Genomic DNA, 18,749 nt, shown 5'->3' on the forward strand with positions numbered 1-18,749 from the left:
AATAGGAAATGGCATCTAGCTTGCCCTCTATATAATGATGCGCCAGCAAACAGCGCTTTTTAATCTGCAACATATGGAAGACCAAGATTTCGAACCTCATTTACTGCAAAGAATTGTGTAGTCCTACGCTCGAAACTAGCTCAATCGTGCGAATGTGAAGCTTTGGGAAGGAAACTTAAGCATTAAATAAATTAGGAGGTTCTACGTGCCCAAGCCACGGTCTGACTATCAGCCACGCCATAGTGGGGGAGTCCGGGTTAAGTGTGTCCACGCTGGGCTCATTAACATGCACGTAAATGTAGGTACACGAGTGTTTTTTGCCTTCTGGCCGCATCGACATTCTGCCGTCGCGGCCGGGGATTTCACCCGCGAGAACGAGCTAAGTAGCGTAGCTCCATATCCACTGAATTATACTGCGGCGGGTGCTAACGATGGTAAAAAAGCGCGCGCACATTCTGTACAACACTGAGCTATATAACACGCCTACCTTGATGGAAAGACCACCGCCGCAGACTACTATACTTCACAGCAAATAGACCCGAACGTAAGCGAACAAAAACAGGAAAAGAAAAACAAGAACAGGAAATTCACGCAGAAACTCCACCAGGAGTTGTCTAACTATGCGTCAGCCCATTGTGCCACTTGCTCATCTCAACACAGCTCGGTGTTACGAAACTTGATCCGGCGAGCTGAAACGACAGCGCTGCGAAGGCGCCGCAAGGAGCAATGATGACGTGGCGGCGCCAGGTGCGCTGACGACTTTCCGATCATTGTAATCGCTATCGCTTTTTAGCGGCTTATCCATCCGCGTCGAATAACGGTCATGCACCTTGACCAAACGTACTGGGTCTGCGTCACCGCCGCGCGGATCATGCCTTGAAAGCGATCTGCGATGCCGACAAATAATGCCGACTGCTGATAGCTTCGCACGATGTGTTCTAGCCGCTTACTTAGCGTAGAAGAGGGTTGCGGATCCGTATCTTGAAAGCGATCTGCGAAAGTGGCTGAGCGCAGCGTGTGCTGAGAGTTACGTTAGTGCTCCGTTGGCACTGAAGCGGGAGAGGCAGCACGAATGTGAATTCATTCGCTCCCGCGGACGCTATGTGGAAAGCGGTCGTCTTACGGAACGGACTTACGGAGGAGGAACGAACGGACGGACATGTCGTTGGGTACGCATAGAAATGCTTACGCATAAAAAAAAGCAAGACTGCGGAAAATATTTAAAAAGCAGTCGAAATATTGATGAAATAATCAATAGAAGGGAATTGGCGATTATTGCCATTACACAGCCTGCGAATGCCTCCTCGAGAATGGCCAAAGGAACGTTGCCCTGATTGAGTGTGTGTTCTATAGTGGCTTTCACTTTCAAGAACTTGTCATGTATTGTATTTGAACGTGGGCACCCGTTCATTCCATATTTCAAGCAACACGAAACCTTCAAGAGAGCAAAAAAAAAAGATGAGAAGAATGTTCGAAAGCTAAACAATAACGTCGACGAAATGTGGACGGGTTTCCTTTATAAAGTATTTGATCGAACGAAGCTCAAGGTTTTTGAGATGTTTTTAACGAGTGTTGAAATGAGGTTTTACAAAGAACTGTACCAAATGAAAGCGGCCAGCTAAACTGCCTTCTCTCACGTGCGCGTGATATCGCACCTGCTTTCTAGGTCAGCTTTAGCTCAAAATTTATTGTTGATAGCGCAAAAAAAGTAGAAAGAAAGAAGGAAAACAAGGAAAGGCACGAACGAAAATCTAGGCGCATGGGTTCTCATGCCACTCCTGACTCGTTCACAGGTGTACTTGATGTTGCCGCCTGCCACGCGGTGAGTACAGCCTGCATCCGCGAGCCGTCGATGCTTTGCTTTCATATTTTTTTTTAATTTTTGCCAAATTAGCTACATTAGTTCAACAGCTGTGCATGCACTGGAGCTAGTGGAGAACTGGAGCACTGTATACGTTTCCGCCCACGAGCGCGCACTGAGGCAGCACTGACGAAATTATCAACTAATTGGAATCTTGCCACAAAAGCAAAGCTAAGCTATGAGAGAGACGCCTTGTTAGGTACCTCCAGATCAATTATAAGCGTTGGAGCATCTCCATTCCGCCTCTATTGGATTGCGGCTCGCGACTGAGCCGTGGTGGAGTGGTTGAATACAAGAAGGCAATGGGGTGATGCCTACAAACCTTGAGATTAGCTTTCATGATGCTTTATATTATGTCTCTCCCAGCCTATGCTCCAGCCGCTACTCCAGCCTTATCGTACCTCAGCCAAAGAACAGCCCTTTCCGGCGAATTCCCTCCTTAAATAGCTACGTAATCCTGATAAAGCAGAATCTGAGCCTTGGACTGCTACTTGTTCTTGAATGAGAAGTCGCATTAAACGAATTAGGTAAAAAATAATGATAGATCGACCATAAAAAGGCGCATACCTATAGAGGATCTGGGCTCGTTCAAGCGAACCTGAACATACTGCTGCCTTATCAAACGGGTTTTGGGCAAATCGATACTGCGAAGTGCCTTCAGATAGACGAAAAGGCGGAAACGTAGTATTTGTCCTGCATAAAAGTCACATAATTGTCATCGCTGTGTTAACATGCGACTTCGAGCCTTCGTGCATACAGGGCACCGCGTCCGCGGCTGCTGCATGTGCCGACGTGGCAGTGCCACGCGCGCGTAAACAGCCGGTCCCAGCTAGGGGAAGGCGAGCTCGCTCACGCAGCAAGGGAGCCAATAGGCGAAGCTCTCCACACAGGAAACAGGACGTTTATTAATCTGCGTTCCGGCAGTATACCGGCTTCCTGGAAGCACGCGGACGTAACGATGATCCCGAAACCCGGCAAGCCCATCAACCTACAGAACCTGCGTCCGATCTCTCTCACGTCATGCGCGGGAAAACTCTTCGAGCACATGGTCGACAATCGTCTCTCGCCCTATCTGGAAGAAGGTGGGCACCTGCCGAACACTATGTTCGGTTTCCGGCCTAACCTCTCCACCCAGGACATTCTACTTCAGCTGAAAGAAGAAGTCATCGACGGCCTCAGCACATTCCACAAGAGTGCCATCCTGACACTCGACGTGAAGGGAGCCTTCGACAACGTCTCACACGAAGCAGTGCTAAACAGCCTACAACATACCAACTGCGGACGGCGGACATACAACTACGTCCGGGACTTCCTGACGGGTAGAACGGTGACCATAGGCCTGGGGAATCTCAGGACCGAGAAGTTCCAAATACCGCAGAAAGGAACCCCCCAGGGGTCGGTGATCTCCCCGTTGCTGTTCAATATAGCGATGAGGGGATTGCCGAACCTCTTGGAGAACATCAGGGGTATCCGTCACGCAATGTATGCAGACGACCTGACCATGTGGACGTGCACGGGATCGGCGGGCGAACAACAAGACGCCCTGCAGGAAGCCATCGACAGGACCGAGCATTATCTGCACCGCTGCGGTCTTTCATGCGCGCCGGAAAAGTCGGAGCTCCTGGTCCTCAAAAAGAGGACAAGAGGGCGGCCTCCGCAGGAGACACCTGACCCAACGTTGACAAATGGAGTCAACATACCCAAGGTGGACACACTCTGTATTCTGAGCCTCACTCTCCAGAAGGACGGTGCCGGCCTCGCCGCCATTAAAAAACTGCAAGCGACAGTTACCCAAGTCGCGCAGTTGGTGCGAAGAGTGACAAACAAAAAGCACGGCCTGAAAGAGCAGGACACAATCAGATTAATACAAGCCCTGGTAATCAGCAGAGTCACTTACGGCACCCCGTACCTGGGTCTCAAGAACAGCGAGAGAGACAAATTGAACACCCTAATACGAAAGACCTACAAGCTGGCACTGGGGCTTCCACCGACGACGTCGACGGAGAAGCTACTCAGCCTGGGCATCCACAATACTTGGGAGGAACTAGTAGAGGCCCACAAGACGAGCCAGATAGAGCGACTCAAGCTCACCAGCACGGGTAGGGACACGCTAATAAGACTGGGCTACCCAGTCGAATATGAGTCCAGAAAACAGCGGGTTCCTCTACCCCTGAGGGAGAAGATCACGGTGGCCAGCATCCCGAGAAACATGCACCCTGAATACCACAGAGAAAGGAGGCGAGCGAGAGTGAAAGCTCTGCGTAAGGCCTACGAAGGACCAAAACAAGGAGAAGTCCGATACACCGACGCGGCAAAGTACAACAACAGAGCGGCCCACGCTATCAGCGTGATCAACGGCCAAGGACAAGAGGTAGCAGCGGCCTCGGTAAGCACTCCAGACATCGACTGCGCGGAAGAAACGGCGATAGCCCTGGCGGCCACTACGGGCCAGCGAGAGGAAGATATAATCACGATCATCACCGACTCACAAACAGCATGTAGAAATTACCAAAAGGGCCGCATTTCCAAACAAGCCCTGAGCATCCTCGAAAAGCGAGACAATTTTCCAGAGGTGTACATTGTCTGGGCCCCGGGACACGAGTCCCTGGCGGGTAATGTAGCGGCTAATGCCGCTGCCCGAGATCACATTCTCCGGGCTATCCCACCAGGTTCACGAACGCCGGTAGACCAACAAGATAGCGTCCCGAAAAGATACGCCGATATCCTGAGCCACTACAGACTGGGTAGAAGGATCTATCCACCCCCGCATCCCCAGCTGACAAAAGAAGAGGCGGTGATCTTCCGAAAACTACAGACCGGCACATTCCCGAACGGCACCCTGCTACACGCAATGTACCCTACGACCTATACTCACAAATGCGCCTTCTGCTCTACGCCCAATACCCTCTACCACATGGTATGGGAATGTCAACAAAATCCATCGACACCGCCCATCACCGGACCAACCGTCGAGCAGTGGGAGGCCCAACTGATAAGCTCGAGCCCTGAAGACCAGCATCGCCTGGTGAGCAGGGCCAAGCTATCAGCTCAAGCCCACGGCATCCTGGACTAGGGACGCAGCCCACCTCGGACGATTTTACCGTCGGCTCATTTCAACTAATAAAGTTTATTCCTCCTCCTCCTCCGACACAACACGCGTTTAACAGTACAACAGAATGTGAATCTAATTTCTATACAAAAACACCGCCAAGTTGTCACAGGTGGCCGCTAACGGCGCACCTCGAAAGTGAAAACGAGGAATCCAGTCCAGAGAGGTCGCCTATTCTCCGGCCATCGTCAATCACCTCCTTACGCACGGCAGAAAAAATAGAAAGAAAAACAAACCGAGGAACAGATGGGGGCACGATCGGGAGGCGCTGCCTCGGGACATCGAGACGTCGGAAGAGTGCGCGTGCCCGCCGGGGCCGGGACCCCGACGAGCCGAAGTAACCATCAGCCGGCGGCCGAGGAGAACCCGCATGTGGTATACGCACCTTACGACACCTAGACGTGTTTTCTCCAGGTCAAGTACTTCGCGCAAGCAAGGGGTCGAATATGGAAAAAACTCTGCCAATCCTGCTAAGGGGGATGACAGCCGAGTGACAGTGTTTTATGACCTGCTGCCATCCCGTCCGGGCAAGGAGGCGAGGGACATGGAGTTCTCGAAAGCGCAATGGCGTCGCACAACCATAACGAGCGCTCGAAACCCCACAATTCCAAACTTACATGGATCCTAGACAAATATGAGACGTTTCGGTAAGTGGCTTACGTCATGCTGGCGTATATGATAGTTTTCCCAAAACCCCTACTTTACCCAAATTTACTGAAAAGTATTACCGCAAACTTTAGCGACCTTTCAACAAAAATGAGCGAAAATTTGGTGAATTCTTCTTCTCAATTTAGCGGCACGGCTTTAAAATATCAGTTTTGGCCTAAATGCGAAGCATTAATTGAGATAGTAAATTATTAGAGAGCTATAGGAGGTAAGGTTAATTGTTTGGTCAGCTGCATAAACTGCTGCGAAAATCCGCTTATTAACTAAATTACGAAGCATGTTGCAAAGCGCGCACAGACAAACACGAAGACATCTTACTCGATGACTCTGCCGACACTCGCTGTTAGAATGCTGGTGTGATGAAGAGCGGCCGCAGCGGAAAGCGAATTCCCCTTCGCGCTGCCTCTCGTTTCAACACGAACTCGGTGGGCGAGAATACAGCGCCTACGAAGCTATCAGCTACCTCAGGTCCGCGAGCCTTCAAACAAACCGCAGACTGCCTCCAAGGTAGGACGTGCGCAGCCGTGCTCAGCCGCGGCAGCTGCAGTAGAAGAGGAGATGCGCACTAACCTTCCCCCCTCTTGCACGCGGGAGAAGTCGGCGCGCACAATCCCTACCTTCCTCCTTTGCGAGCACGAGAAGACTACGCCGAGTCAAACCCCCATCCTTGTCGACTGACCCTCCCAAGCTTTCGCTCGCACCTACAACATACGGCGTGCGGCCACGACGTTATCTCACTTGGACTTTCTACCGAAAATCATGGTGACGGCGACGACAACGGCGGGAATTCGCCTGTATAGTTTCGTTCGCAAGAAAATTATGGCAACACTGAAGGCGCTGCTTTCACAGCTGCGCTCCGCACCTTTTATTGCGATATACATTATATAGACACCCCAGGCGCATTTCTGCGGTCGGCGTCGCCGTGAGGTTCCGTAGAAAGTCAAAGGACGATAAAATCGTCGCCGCGCACCGTAGGGTGAGCCGGCGATCGCGCCTCTATCTCGCGCACATAACGGCGCAAAACGGGGAGGAAGCGCGCCGTCTTCCATCGCGTGCAAGGCTTCGGGGTCCCATTCGGGACCCTTCGGGATTCCTCGCGACCCCTTAGGGGACCCAGGGAGGGGAGCGCGTTCTACACCGGCCGACCAGGGCGACGGCGCGCCCCCGCCCGGGCCGCTGTATCTTCAAGGCTATCTGCGACGGGTACAGAATCCGCGCTGCGCTGTGTTATGGCGGTGTACTACGCGTTGATGGCAGCGGCTGTACGAAGGTAAATTCGCTCGCTGCTGCTGCCGTGTTTGCTCACCGCTGCGTTTTGACAGCGAGTTTCTGCTGTCATCGAGTGAGATGTGTTAATGTTGTTCATTTGCACCACGCTTGTTAATTTAGTTACTATGCCTCAGTTTACTAATTTATACAATGAATAAAGCTACTATCCTTACTTCGTATAGGTGTCCACTAATTTGCTATCGCAATCAATGCTTCGCCTTTCGGGTGAAACTGCGATTTTTCGCACTACACAGGATCAGCTGATAAGAGCGCTGTGAGACTGGCTTGTGCCGTCTTTCCCGGCAGCAAGACAGATATAAGCGTGGCCACTCAAGAGATCACACGCGGCGCGGTTCAAGGAATGCCTGGCTACAGTTGCGGCTGCTACGTCCCTAAGACGCGGTTGTAATGCCTTTGACGGCTCTTATTTACCGAAGGAATAAACCAGCATAATGGTTCTTTAAGTTAGTACCAACTTAAAAAACAATACAATGGTCCATATATTCTGTGATGGAATCCGCCACTTCGTAATCCCATATATCAGGATAATTTACCTGAAGTTTTCATAACAAGGATAATTTGGTGCAGGCCTCAAATATTTTGTGAGTTGCCGCAGCCTCTAGATATATCATAACAGCTTCGAGACAAATCTCACGCGAAGTGTAGAATAACAGTATTTCGAATCTATAAATGCAAGTTTTGAAGGCGCAACAGTTCATTATAGCCACAACATATCCTTCACTTCCCGACGATGTGGTGCATCGTGGAGTGCTTACAATTGGCCCATAACCATGTTCTCGGTAATTTTCTAGTATAAAGTGTTCTACTTTGAGTGATGAACCAGCGCGTTTAGCCTGTCCGTTACACAAAAGTTGTGTCTCATCAGTCGGTGGGTCGCATATGAAATGTGTCATCCCTGTCATGTAACTGCAGTGCAGAACGGGTGAGTAGTGTGTTTTGGCAGTTCCACATTGCCACTGCACCTAAATCCCTTTCGCGCCATAGCACAACCTTCGACCGCAAAAAATACTTTGGGCATTTAACTACTAAGGTATTATGGAGTACATTAACGGATATTATCGCTTTCATATGCCTTTCTAGAGTGCGGGTGCATGCGTGCAAGAGCGCAAGCACGTGATTTCAAAGAGAGAAAAAGGATCCATTGCAGTACTGAGCCTCCTAAAAGTGCACAGACGCGGTCACCGAACGCACGCGCAAGCTCAGCACTCATACAGCTTTCCTTGCCCCCTAACGCACTGCTCCCGCGTCCTAAACGAGTATGTCGGAGGATGTACAATTGACAGCAATCGAAGACCAGATGAAAGTTTGTCGCATCTTCTCCGCAAAGCCTGGAATTCGGAGGATGCAGTGCGATGGTCGCAAGAGAAAATGCGCACTGAAATTTTCATTTATGGGGAGGGTATTGCTTTTCATTGATTCATTTCATTTTATTTATTTCGATGGAAAGGGCATATCAGAAAATGTTGGGCCAATAGCCTAAGCCAGTGGAGGCCCCTAGTTCCATACATCGGCAGCTCATGTTATTGGACATGATGAAGATTAAGAGGTAATAGAAAAAAGGACGATTAAAAATGTAGTACAAGTGGAATCACATCCTTATGCACGAAACGTATTTCACAGCAAGTACAATATTTCTAGCTGCTTTATTGTCAAGGGACAATGTATGCCTAACTTTCGCACCATCAAATTTCAACAACCGCTAACCGTAGACATTAAGAGTGGCTTCAAAGTGGTTTATTGGTAGTGGGTTGTTGTTGTTTATGATGCTATGAATGCTGCTTTAAATGAAATACAAGTAGAAGCGGTAGCATGCGAAGTTCTTTAAAATGTGGTCTGCTTCGATGGTATAGGCTCGAAAACGCCATTATCCGCAAAGCTTCTTTTTCTGAGGAGAATGATCGGCTCCATCCAGCTATGATCTCAACGTGGAAGCCCAGGCTTTGAAACAGTAGGTTAAATAAGAATGAAATATAGAGTAGTCGATAATTTTTAAGGGAGGTTTCAAATTGTGTTCTTGTCATAAGTAACGCAAAGCACGCTGAGGCTAACTTTGAGGAGACATGATTAGTATGTGATTTCCAGCTCGGACCGTAGGCCAATGTAACCCCTACGTATTTTGTCGAGTCCACCTGCTCCAGGCCGCTATTATCAATGCGAATTTGTAAAATACTTGTGTGGATACATCTACATGCAGAACGAGATACTGTGTACATTGGTTAGGAAGTGTTTAGTGCAAGTTTGTTAGATTTAACAAGTTTGTGAAGCGCTGTAGCTCATTCCTTAGTGTAAAACTTGGTTCCTCGAACGTCTTGCCTCGAAATATAAGAGCCCTGTCGTCGGCATGCATGACAGTTGTAGCTGTACTTGAAAATATCGGTAAATCATTGATGTACAGAGAAAGTAAAACAGGCCTGAGAACCGACCCTTGTGGTACTCCTGCTAAAACTGTTAGATATGGGGATGAAAAACCACTCATATGCCGTCAGCAATAAATTTTCTCTGCGGATTTCACGCTCTCTAAGGGTTTCGCCTTTGGGAAGTACAGTTCTCAGGCACCACACATTAGTTCTCTTACTTCTAACGTCTATGCGTAGTGAAGCCTGTCCTGCTCACGGGGAGTCGGAGTCCTATGTACGTCGTGGCTCACTCATATCTAGCGCCATTGTGCAGCACGCTTGTGGCCTAAAGTCCAGGGTCGGATTAAGGAATCAGAGAGAAGAGTGGGATGATGCATACAGTATTATTCATTCCCTTGACTAAACGTTGTCATTAATGAGTTCATGTTATGTGCTCAGTCTTGAAGGTAACCATACCAGTTTCTCCAGATGCATTGCATGTCGCCTGATATAACTGCTTTAACATAATAAAGCATTTTCAACCTACGTGCAATAAAAAAAAATTACTAGTTTGCAATAGAAAACGTAGGATCGTGTGATGCGAACGCATCGCCTCAGGAAGGGTGACTTCAAGTGGCATTCCTTACCTTATTCGAACAGTCGAAGTTGACACCGTGCCGATTGAGAACGTCGAGAACAATTGGATCTCGACATGCTTTCATGGCTGGGAAAAAGTAGAGACAAAAAGGCGGAAGTGAGAGACTTTCATTCGCTTGTGGCGTTTTGTTGTGAACACAGAAAACCAAAAAAACTAGGAGCAGCTGGAAAATACTTTGCAATCTTTCAGAAGGAAGGATGACTATGACATATAAATCAATGTTCATCAGAGTTTCTAATTTGCGTCTTTGCTACACATTTAAATCGAGGTTTCTGTTGCAAACACTCAGCTGGATACGTATCTTTAACTGGATACGTTCTTTAACTGGATACGTATCAGGATATGTGTGGAGCGACATGCGATCGTGACATCACAAGAATGACATGCTCATGCATGCCTTGTCATTAATGTCATGTCATGACGTAAATTCACGCAATTCATGGTATTCATGCCATGTCACGCATGGCATTAATATGATGATATTTTTGTATTGCCAGGTTATGCACACATGTCATGTCATTCATAGCCAGATACATATCGAGTATCTGGCAATGATTGCAACGGCATCATGTCATTCTCACTACTTATATTACGAAATACGTGCCATGACAATCATATGACGTCATTTAATATGATGACAAGGCATGCATATGTCCTGTCATTCATGTCATAACGTATATGACATGGCATGAAATCCATGTCATTCGTGTCATGTCAGCCACGGCAGGTCACGCATGCACGTCATTTATATCCTGATACATACTGAGCTGAAGAAACGACACTCAGATGAAGAAACTACCACGACGGCATCACGACGTAGCTAGGCTAGATACATAGATACACTCAAAGCAACTGCAGTTCGCAAATATTGCTTCGCCTTAACAAACTTCCTAAGCGTAATAAAACTGCTATTTTGACTAGGGTCGCCCATAGTATGAGGCTGTCAGATCAATTGGACGCATCAAGAATATCAAAACTAGTACAGAAACGCATCAACATACCTGCTTGCACACTCTTACAAACAAGGTTACATGGAGGTCGCTTAGACGCAGTTCATATTAAATGCGCATTCAACCGAAGTACCTGCGATCACCGAATGTGACCACCGAATTGCCAGAGCTAACGTGCGCTATAACAATCAACATCGCAAGTTGCCCAACAATCAGGTACGTACTGACGCCAGTTTCAAGTTATCCTGCAAAAGAGCAATTTTCTGTGCTCATCAATCAAAAAGTGCATATACTACGGTAATAAGTACTGTTCTCTCTGCATTTGATTCTGCCTACTGTATGATGACGCTTACTGTGAACGGTACTGATAACACTGATCCACGGATGACCGCAGGAATCTCACATGCTGCATATTTGCACTGGCTGGGGGCGTTCCGCTTTATTTGTGACGTCGTTACATGTGGGTCCAAAGTATTTTAGAAATACTAATGACACTTTGATTTGATGAATAATGCGCGTGAATGCAGATCTGAACGCTTTGTTGCCTTTTCGGGCCACAGTACAGGTGGAGCCACAAAATACTGTTTTGCTAGTGAGTTTGAGCGCACCAACCTATGTAAAAGGGAGGCCGAGTTTCGCACAAGCTGGCGGCACGAAGCAGCGACAGTAATAGATTACAGGATTCAAGAGAAGCGCCGCTTTAAATCTTTTCTTTTTTATCTCTTTCACGTCACGACTCGAAAAACACCGTTGAAATGATGCACCGTACATGGCCATTTCTTTTTTTTTCTTTTTTCTTTTTATTTTGAGTGCAGCTGTTGTATTCTGCTCGTTTTTTCTGATGTTGAAAAAAATTTCTTTTAGTCTTTCCAGATAACTCGGCAAATATGATGACGCATGGTTTTAACAATCCCTAGGTACCACGAGATACTGCGGCAGTAACATTCTGCGGCATAAAACGACACGGTACTTGCGACGCGAGTTTACCCGCCATGGTTGCTTAGTGGCTATGGCGAGGGGCTGCTAAGCACGAGGCCGCGAGATGAAATCCCAGCCACGGCGGCCGCATTTAGATGGGAGCGAAATGCGCAAACACCCGTGTACTCAGATTTAGGCGCACGTTAAAGAATCCCAAGTGGTCCAAATTATTCCGGAGTCCTCCACTACGGCGTTCTTCTTAATCAGATCGTGGTTTTGGCACGCAAAACCCGACAATTTAATAAATTTCTTTGAAAGGAAAAAAGAGAGAAAGAAAGATGAGAAGCCGTGGTGCAGTCAGTTAGGCGTGTGACTGGCCGCTAGAGGCACATTGCGTGTATTCGCGGGCTTCTTTCACGCTCGGAAAAATGTTTTATGTAGCAGGTATTGAGCAACAGAAACCTGTATCGATAGATTTTCATGTCGCTCTACAATTTTCTCGTTGACACTTTTCATCTAATCAATATATTTGAGAACTTGATTAATTAAGCACAAATATCTAATTAGGCGGAATGAAAATAAATTAGTTGATCTCCAAGCGACGGTAAATAACATTACCTTTGTTCTGTCCAGCTGTGTGGCATTTCCATATATTTAAACTCTGGCTAAACTTAGCTGGGCCACCCTGTCCCAGAATTTTTTGCATTTCGCCCCGATCGAAATGCAGCCATAGACCGCGGCCAGGACTGAACCTGCTCCCTCGAGCTTAGCAGTCAAACGCCATATCCACTGCGGTATAGGAGTGGGTTGCTCCTCTCCTAATCGCTTTTCAAATTACCCGTTTGTTACACGAGCTTTTTAAGGTTATCCAGCAGTCTAGTTGGTTTGACATGATTACTTAAAAAGCGAGCACAGTTTTTGAGTTTTCTGCGACTGGCGCGTCACTGTCTCGTGCTTACTGCTGCTCAACAACTGTGGTATCGTTAAGGGAGCTATCCTGTATTTTTGTTTTGGCGCAGAGTGTAGAGTTTTGCTATCGACAATGGTACACTAAACCGTTACTGTCTGAATCGGGAACTATTTGTGTTTTGCATACGCAGCACATGAAAGTTACGCAGAAGCATTGTTCAGTTATTATTGAAAATTCTCACCGTAGAAAGGCATGATTCTGGGAAGATACTGGCGCCAGATGTCAACCTTCTTGGCAACGTCCCGCACGTCACAGACGAAGAATGCTTCATCCTCTGCACGCTGTGAAACATAAAATTTTTGGCTGGACCCGCCGTCACCCGCTTGGTCAGCGGTAGCTACGATTTACAGATAAACAAAGGGGCTAATCGGCGGAGCATAGTAATAACTCAGAGCCTTCTTTTTCCGAATAAAAAAAGTAAACGAACTGCACGGATGACAGAGTGATTAAGTGGTAGTAATTTAACGCGTACATCAGCCAGTGCACGTGTGCATAGCTCAGGAAAATTGAAGCCCGGACAAAAGGCTGTAGAAAAGGGACTTTGAATACATCAGGTATTTCGAAAACGAGGTTGTCCTTGCTGGCTTCACAGACTTTGCCGCCCCCCCCCCCCCCCCCCCCCCTCCAACACAAATGTGTGGGAGGGCTGGGCGGCATTTGTGTCAAACAAATGCCGCAGATCTGATATCAGGCAGCAAACACAGTCATGCTGCAGAACGTACCGAAAGCAATGCAGAGAGCAACGAATTAACAGAGGATGTATTAAAAAAGCAGTCACGTGCGCCTAACATGATGTGTCTAAGCATCTCTGTTATATTTCGACAAAGCATAGTACTGCATGAAGCTTACTTGTGCATCTTCCACTCGTTCTAATAGTATTGCTCTTATGGTAATGGTGGTTTTAGCACGTAAAACCCCAGAATTCAATTCTTGCGCTGAAATCGAGCCAATATGTTTTCTTTGTTCGACAACTTGTGGTTTTTACCCTCCCTTCTAGCAACGAACACATACCCGTTTCGCAAGAATTTGTCTTGCCACATCGTGCGTTGATCCTTGAGTGAAGACGTATGTTCCGTCATCCGTTACGTAAGGGGCTTGCGACTGGTGCAAGTAAAACAAGAAGAGCGCAGACACAATGAAGCAATAGCAATTTTCAGGGTTTCTTCCGTTGTGTTTTTCACCTGCGTAGAGCGACAACACAATCAGAAAGGTGGTGCCCAGTGAGAAAAAAGCTGTTACTTTCACTTGTGTCGAGGCTCTGAAAAGTATTATTTTGAGCTATACCAAGTAGATGCTGCCAAGCAATTCAGTATTCACACAGCGCATTGGCAAGGCGGGTCCATATCGCTAAGCGTGAGCACATCTGGTTCGGCGGCAGAAAGTGTGTTCTGCAGGAAGAAAAGTCAGAAGCCACAAATTGTTTGAAAAATGATCAAAAGCGAAAACTTCTTAGCCTCTTTCTGCGGTTTCGAGGGATCTATAACCCAACCTCCGTCGAATTCGCAGATGCACAACGACGTCAAAACGTCTTGCTCCATTATAACTCATGCAAATCGTGCCGTTTGCGATGATTGGCTTAGAGCCAGGTTCACTGAGTATAGGAGCCCGGTGTTCTAACCACTAGGCCGCGGAAGCGTGCCTGAATAGGCAGAATAAAACACCCTTGCGATTTTTCTCTCGTGCGATTTCCTTTTGAGACGCTCAGCTCGGTATAGCCCGCGCCGCTTGGCACTAATTTATTCACAAACGGCGAGCGTACGCGTCTTCTAGCAAACGATGAACACATAAATCACGGGACAGGTTCGTCGCCGAAATGCGGCGCACGCCTCTCGTCATACTGTGGCCCCGTAGCGCGTTTCTGCAAGGCAAAGCACATCGCTTCTTGTTATTCAACACGTTTTAATGCCGAATAAAGCTTCCGCTTGCTCTGAAAGATCCATCGTGGCCTAAGGCAATTCGCTGCGCGTCTCTCATCTTACTGCGACACAATAGCGCCACAGTATTGCAATCTGTAAATAGAGACGCCTGCACTGCACATACCATGGTGTGGTATGATTAACTTTATTCCCTGCACATACCGTGTGTCGCGTTTTAAGGCACCGCTGTCCAAAACTATAAGAAAACTGCGCTCACACAGACAGACATCAAGGGACTGTGCTGCATAATTGTTTTCGCAATTATTTTAAAAACCATACGCTCTGCCTATGTTTCCGAGTTCGGGGAAGGGCCTGCTGCTAAAGAAGAGTATTACTACACTTCCCCCCCCCCCCCCCCACACACACACACAACAAGAATGGGTTCCATTAAGAGAGAGACATATACCGCGTAGAAGAAGGCTGAAGACCTTTCTCGTCAAGCGGCTAGACATTATGAAGTCAGAATGAATAATAATGTATGCTATAGTGGCAAGGAGACCACTATTAGTTTACTAAACACTGTATAAGTAAGAAACGCATGAAAAAAATCAAAGCAGGAACTCTAAAGGATTCATACAGTAACGCGCATAAAGAAGCCTAACATTGTCGTGTGCAAGAGTAAGTGACCGTTTGCTAAGAAATATATTGTCACCATGACCTAGAAAAATTATGGTCACTGTGCCTCAACAGGATGCCTAGACCGAGGACCCCGCTGCAATCAATGTAATAGTCTAGTGTAATAGTAAGTAAGAGTGCAGTGACGCAGGACGCAAGCGTAGCTCGTAAAGCGAACGGGTGGAGGTGACGTTACTATTGTGCATCGGTGCACATAACGCTTTACACGAAAGACTAGCGTTATTTGACGAAAGTGGCAATGATAACGGGCCGCAAGATTTACTCGTACGAACGGAGAAGCTGTCTTACCGCACTCTGTGACATCAAGTGATGCTGAGAAGGTCCAGATGTGTGAGCATTTGCCGCCGTCCATGATCCGACCTTCAGTTTAGGTCGCCGTAGCAGAACCCGGCTCATCAGCATTTAGATTATTTGGGTGTAGCCGATAATTGAACCACGAGAAACGAATTCTCCTGAAAAAAAGATATTTAAGGAAGGCCCGCTTCTTTGTCATAGGATACCGAGGAGGCTTAACATTTCTAGTTTCCAACTGCTTCTCCTCATAAGCGGCGAACGTTGCTTGCAGAAACAGGTTTGCTCGCTTTCGGTTATGCCCGCTACACAAATTGTACCACTACACTTAAGAGGAAGCTTTAGCTCGGTCTCAACTCCGACGCGGCCTATTCTAATACATTTAAAACGCAAAAACGTTTTTCAGAAATAACCCCTGGGCCGATTTTAATGAAATTTGTTGCATTTGAGAGAGAAAGTTAAATCCTGGTGACTGTTGGTAGCGGAATTTTGATTTAGGGGTTTAGTTTTGTTAAATACATTTTCAAATATTAGACAGTTTGAAAAAAAATTGAAGCACGAAGTTTACAAATCCATAGCTCTGCATCAAGAACAGATATCGCGGTTCTGTAAACGGCATCCATTAGATCATTCAAAGCGGACAAATTCTGTATGTCATTTGACATCTTACATGAATTTGTTACGTTGTATACAAGAGTCCTGCAAAAGCTGTATTTCCAAATTACTAAAGTTTTTGATATTCATGTATAACATATCAATTTTGTCCGCTTGAGATTTACTATTAGGTGCAATTAATGAAATAGTATTATCATTTTTTATTGTTGAGTTACAGAGTTGTAAACTTGATAGTTTTGTTTTTTGCCAATTTTTAATAAATAGGTTGACAACCTAACTCAACAATTCGGAACAAACAGTCACTAGATTTTAAGCTTTTCTTTTAAATGCAACAAATCTCGTCAAATTTGGTGCAGTGGTTGCCGAGAAAAAAGAATTCTCCTTTCATATGTGTTTAGATAGGGGCACCCGAGCTAAAGCTTCCTCTTAACAGCTTCCGCTACTGCGCATATGCGCACTTGTGACATTTCGAAGCGGGCACAGTTGGCTGCACGTAAGGCAGTTGAGACCACCCAGTTTTTCTTTTTATCTTTCGTACAATCGCGTTTAGTCTGGCAGAGCCAGCCGAACCGCGCAATATATTTGGGAAAAGTGCGACACCAGTTCCAATTCACTTACTCTGCATACACCGACCTCGGAAACAGGAGCAGACTTGGGCGACCCGTACTCGTTTTCCCCCGAATGCCGTGGTGACTGGCTGGCGAGAGCCAATGTTATATTGACTGATGGAGCCCGCGACGAACTCCCAACCACAGGCGTCGAAATCGTATGAGAGCAATATTAGAAGTCAATGCATTTAACACGTCATGCACAGCGACAGACGTTGGTACAAATTGGCAGTCTTTTCTTCTTTAATTTCTTCCATAATTTCAGCTGCTTCGGGTGGCCTTTTGTACCCTTTACACAATTCGAGCACGAAAAAAAGTGAAAAATAAAGCCGCTTGCGGCGTTAGCCCGTGCATGCCGTTGGTGCGCACTTTATTACTGCATACTACGACTGAATATTGACTGCAGTGACGTTTCTGACAGAGGGAATTGTACAATGAATATATGGCAGGTGGTTTAACCAATGAAAGTGGCCACCTCTCAACTCGTTCAGCTTTAAGACTATCAATCTTTCAATAACTTAATGCTCAACCGCTTCCTCTCACATATCACGGGGTGATCAAAGTGCGAAATGCGAATGGGTATGCCTTCCAAAGTGTTGCTTTTAACGCGAATAAATTCATGCCATACACTCTCTCAATGGTTAAATGACGCCAAGGCAAGTGACCACTGAGAATATTTTGTTACTACTGTTTCCACTCTTTATTGGCATGTCTTCTGTCGGCAGCATATTCGAGTCTCCTGGGGCATGTCCATCCGCTCATGAAACAGTATACCGCAGAAAAAGTAGGAATCGCATTTGTAAGGTGACTAAATTATTTTATTTGACTTTCATTTCACTTGGAAAGCGTGACTCTTATTCTAGTAACAGTTTGTGAAGTGTTGAAAATTAGGAGCAGCTAACTAATGTTTCCGTCCTAGTGGAACCAGCTGCAAAATTCGCACAGAAAATGGTACTCACGACAGCGTAGCCCTTCGCACCTGAACCTTTTAGTGCAAGCCGTGAAGAAGCAAAGCGCCTACAACAGCATTTATTCCAGCTTTTCTAGCTGCGGCAGTTATACCGAAAAGAAAGGAGCAATAATTCATAAAGAGACAAAAATTTGTCGCGCACAAAACAACAGACGTTCATATAAAACTAAGAGGGAGATGGCAACGAGGAGAGAAGGCAAGTAGTAGTGCTGGGTCACAAACTCAGGTCTCGTCGGAAGAGAGAGGCGGTTGTATACAAACGATTGGGGGGGGGGGGGGGGGGGGGGCATTGGGGCGAGAATGAACGCTGCAGATGGCACCAGCAGCTGGCTGTGCACGCGGTGTAACTCTTCCGAAGCCTGGCAGTAGAGTGTGTCGTACCGAAGCGCTCATCTGCAGATGGGCGCTGTCGGTAAACCAAGTATAGAGGTGTAGCGTGAACCAAAAACTCTTTCTGCTCGGCTTTTCTTAAGTAGCAGTAGTGGTACAAAACTTTAATAAAGCCGTAAGTGGTTAATGGAACGGGTGGAGGATGCTGGTCCTGCTTCTGAACGTTCGCCTGTAGTAGAAAGCAGTACGAGTCCTCAATGTGGAGACGGGCGTTTATTAGTTGAAGTCACCAGGTTCACGCTAGCGAGTGAAGCCGAATTTAGGGGTTAGTAACCAACCCGAATGAGATAGAAGAAGACATGTGCGCCGTGAGCTACAGTGTCAGGCAGGAAGACTATCGAGCGGAAATACACCTCAAAAGGAAACGTGGAGTACGTGTGTGTTACAAAGCACGACTTTCAGTGCTTGCGAACATGGCACTCCTTCAAAGTCCTTCAGCCCAAGGTTGTCACCAGCATTTTGGGTTGAGGGGTGTCTACAGCCATTGAACGTGCACATGTTCTTCGGACATCGAGAACACCGAGTCGCTGCTAACTATCCAGAGGACTATCGAGAGGAAATACAC

The 18,749-nt window shown here is 46.9% G+C and overlaps 1 protein-coding gene across 2 annotated transcripts in view; it reads right to left on the reverse strand.

Annotated features, from left to right (window-relative positions):
• Positions 1-16,063, reverse strand: part of LOC126541551 (ornithine decarboxylase-like) — a 28,402-nt gene extending 12,339 nt beyond the window's left edge. Inside the window, exons 1-4 of one of the 2 annotated variants that reach the window (XM_055076732.2) lie at positions 15,599-16,063; positions 13,770-13,859; positions 12,940-13,039; positions 9,910-9,986 (exon numbers count right to left, since the gene is read on the reverse strand). In XM_055076732.2, the coding sequence (XP_054932707.1) occupies positions 9,910-9,986; positions 12,940-13,039; positions 13,770-13,859; positions 15,599-15,712 (381 nt within the window). In that variant the 5' untranslated portion in view covers positions 15,713-16,063. The remainder of the gene's footprint in view (positions 1-9,909; positions 9,987-12,939; positions 13,040-13,769; positions 13,860-15,598) is intronic. The other variant, XM_050188356.3, reaches the window with a different exon arrangement.
• Between the last annotated feature and the right edge of the window lie 2,686 nt (positions 16,064-18,749).

Source organism: Dermacentor andersoni, chromosome 2 (assembly GCF_023375885.2).
Source record: "Dermacentor andersoni chromosome 2, qqDerAnde1_hic_scaffold, whole genome shotgun sequence".
Classification (NCBI taxonomy): Eukaryota; Metazoa; Arthropoda; class Arachnida; order Ixodida; family Ixodidae; genus Dermacentor; species Dermacentor andersoni.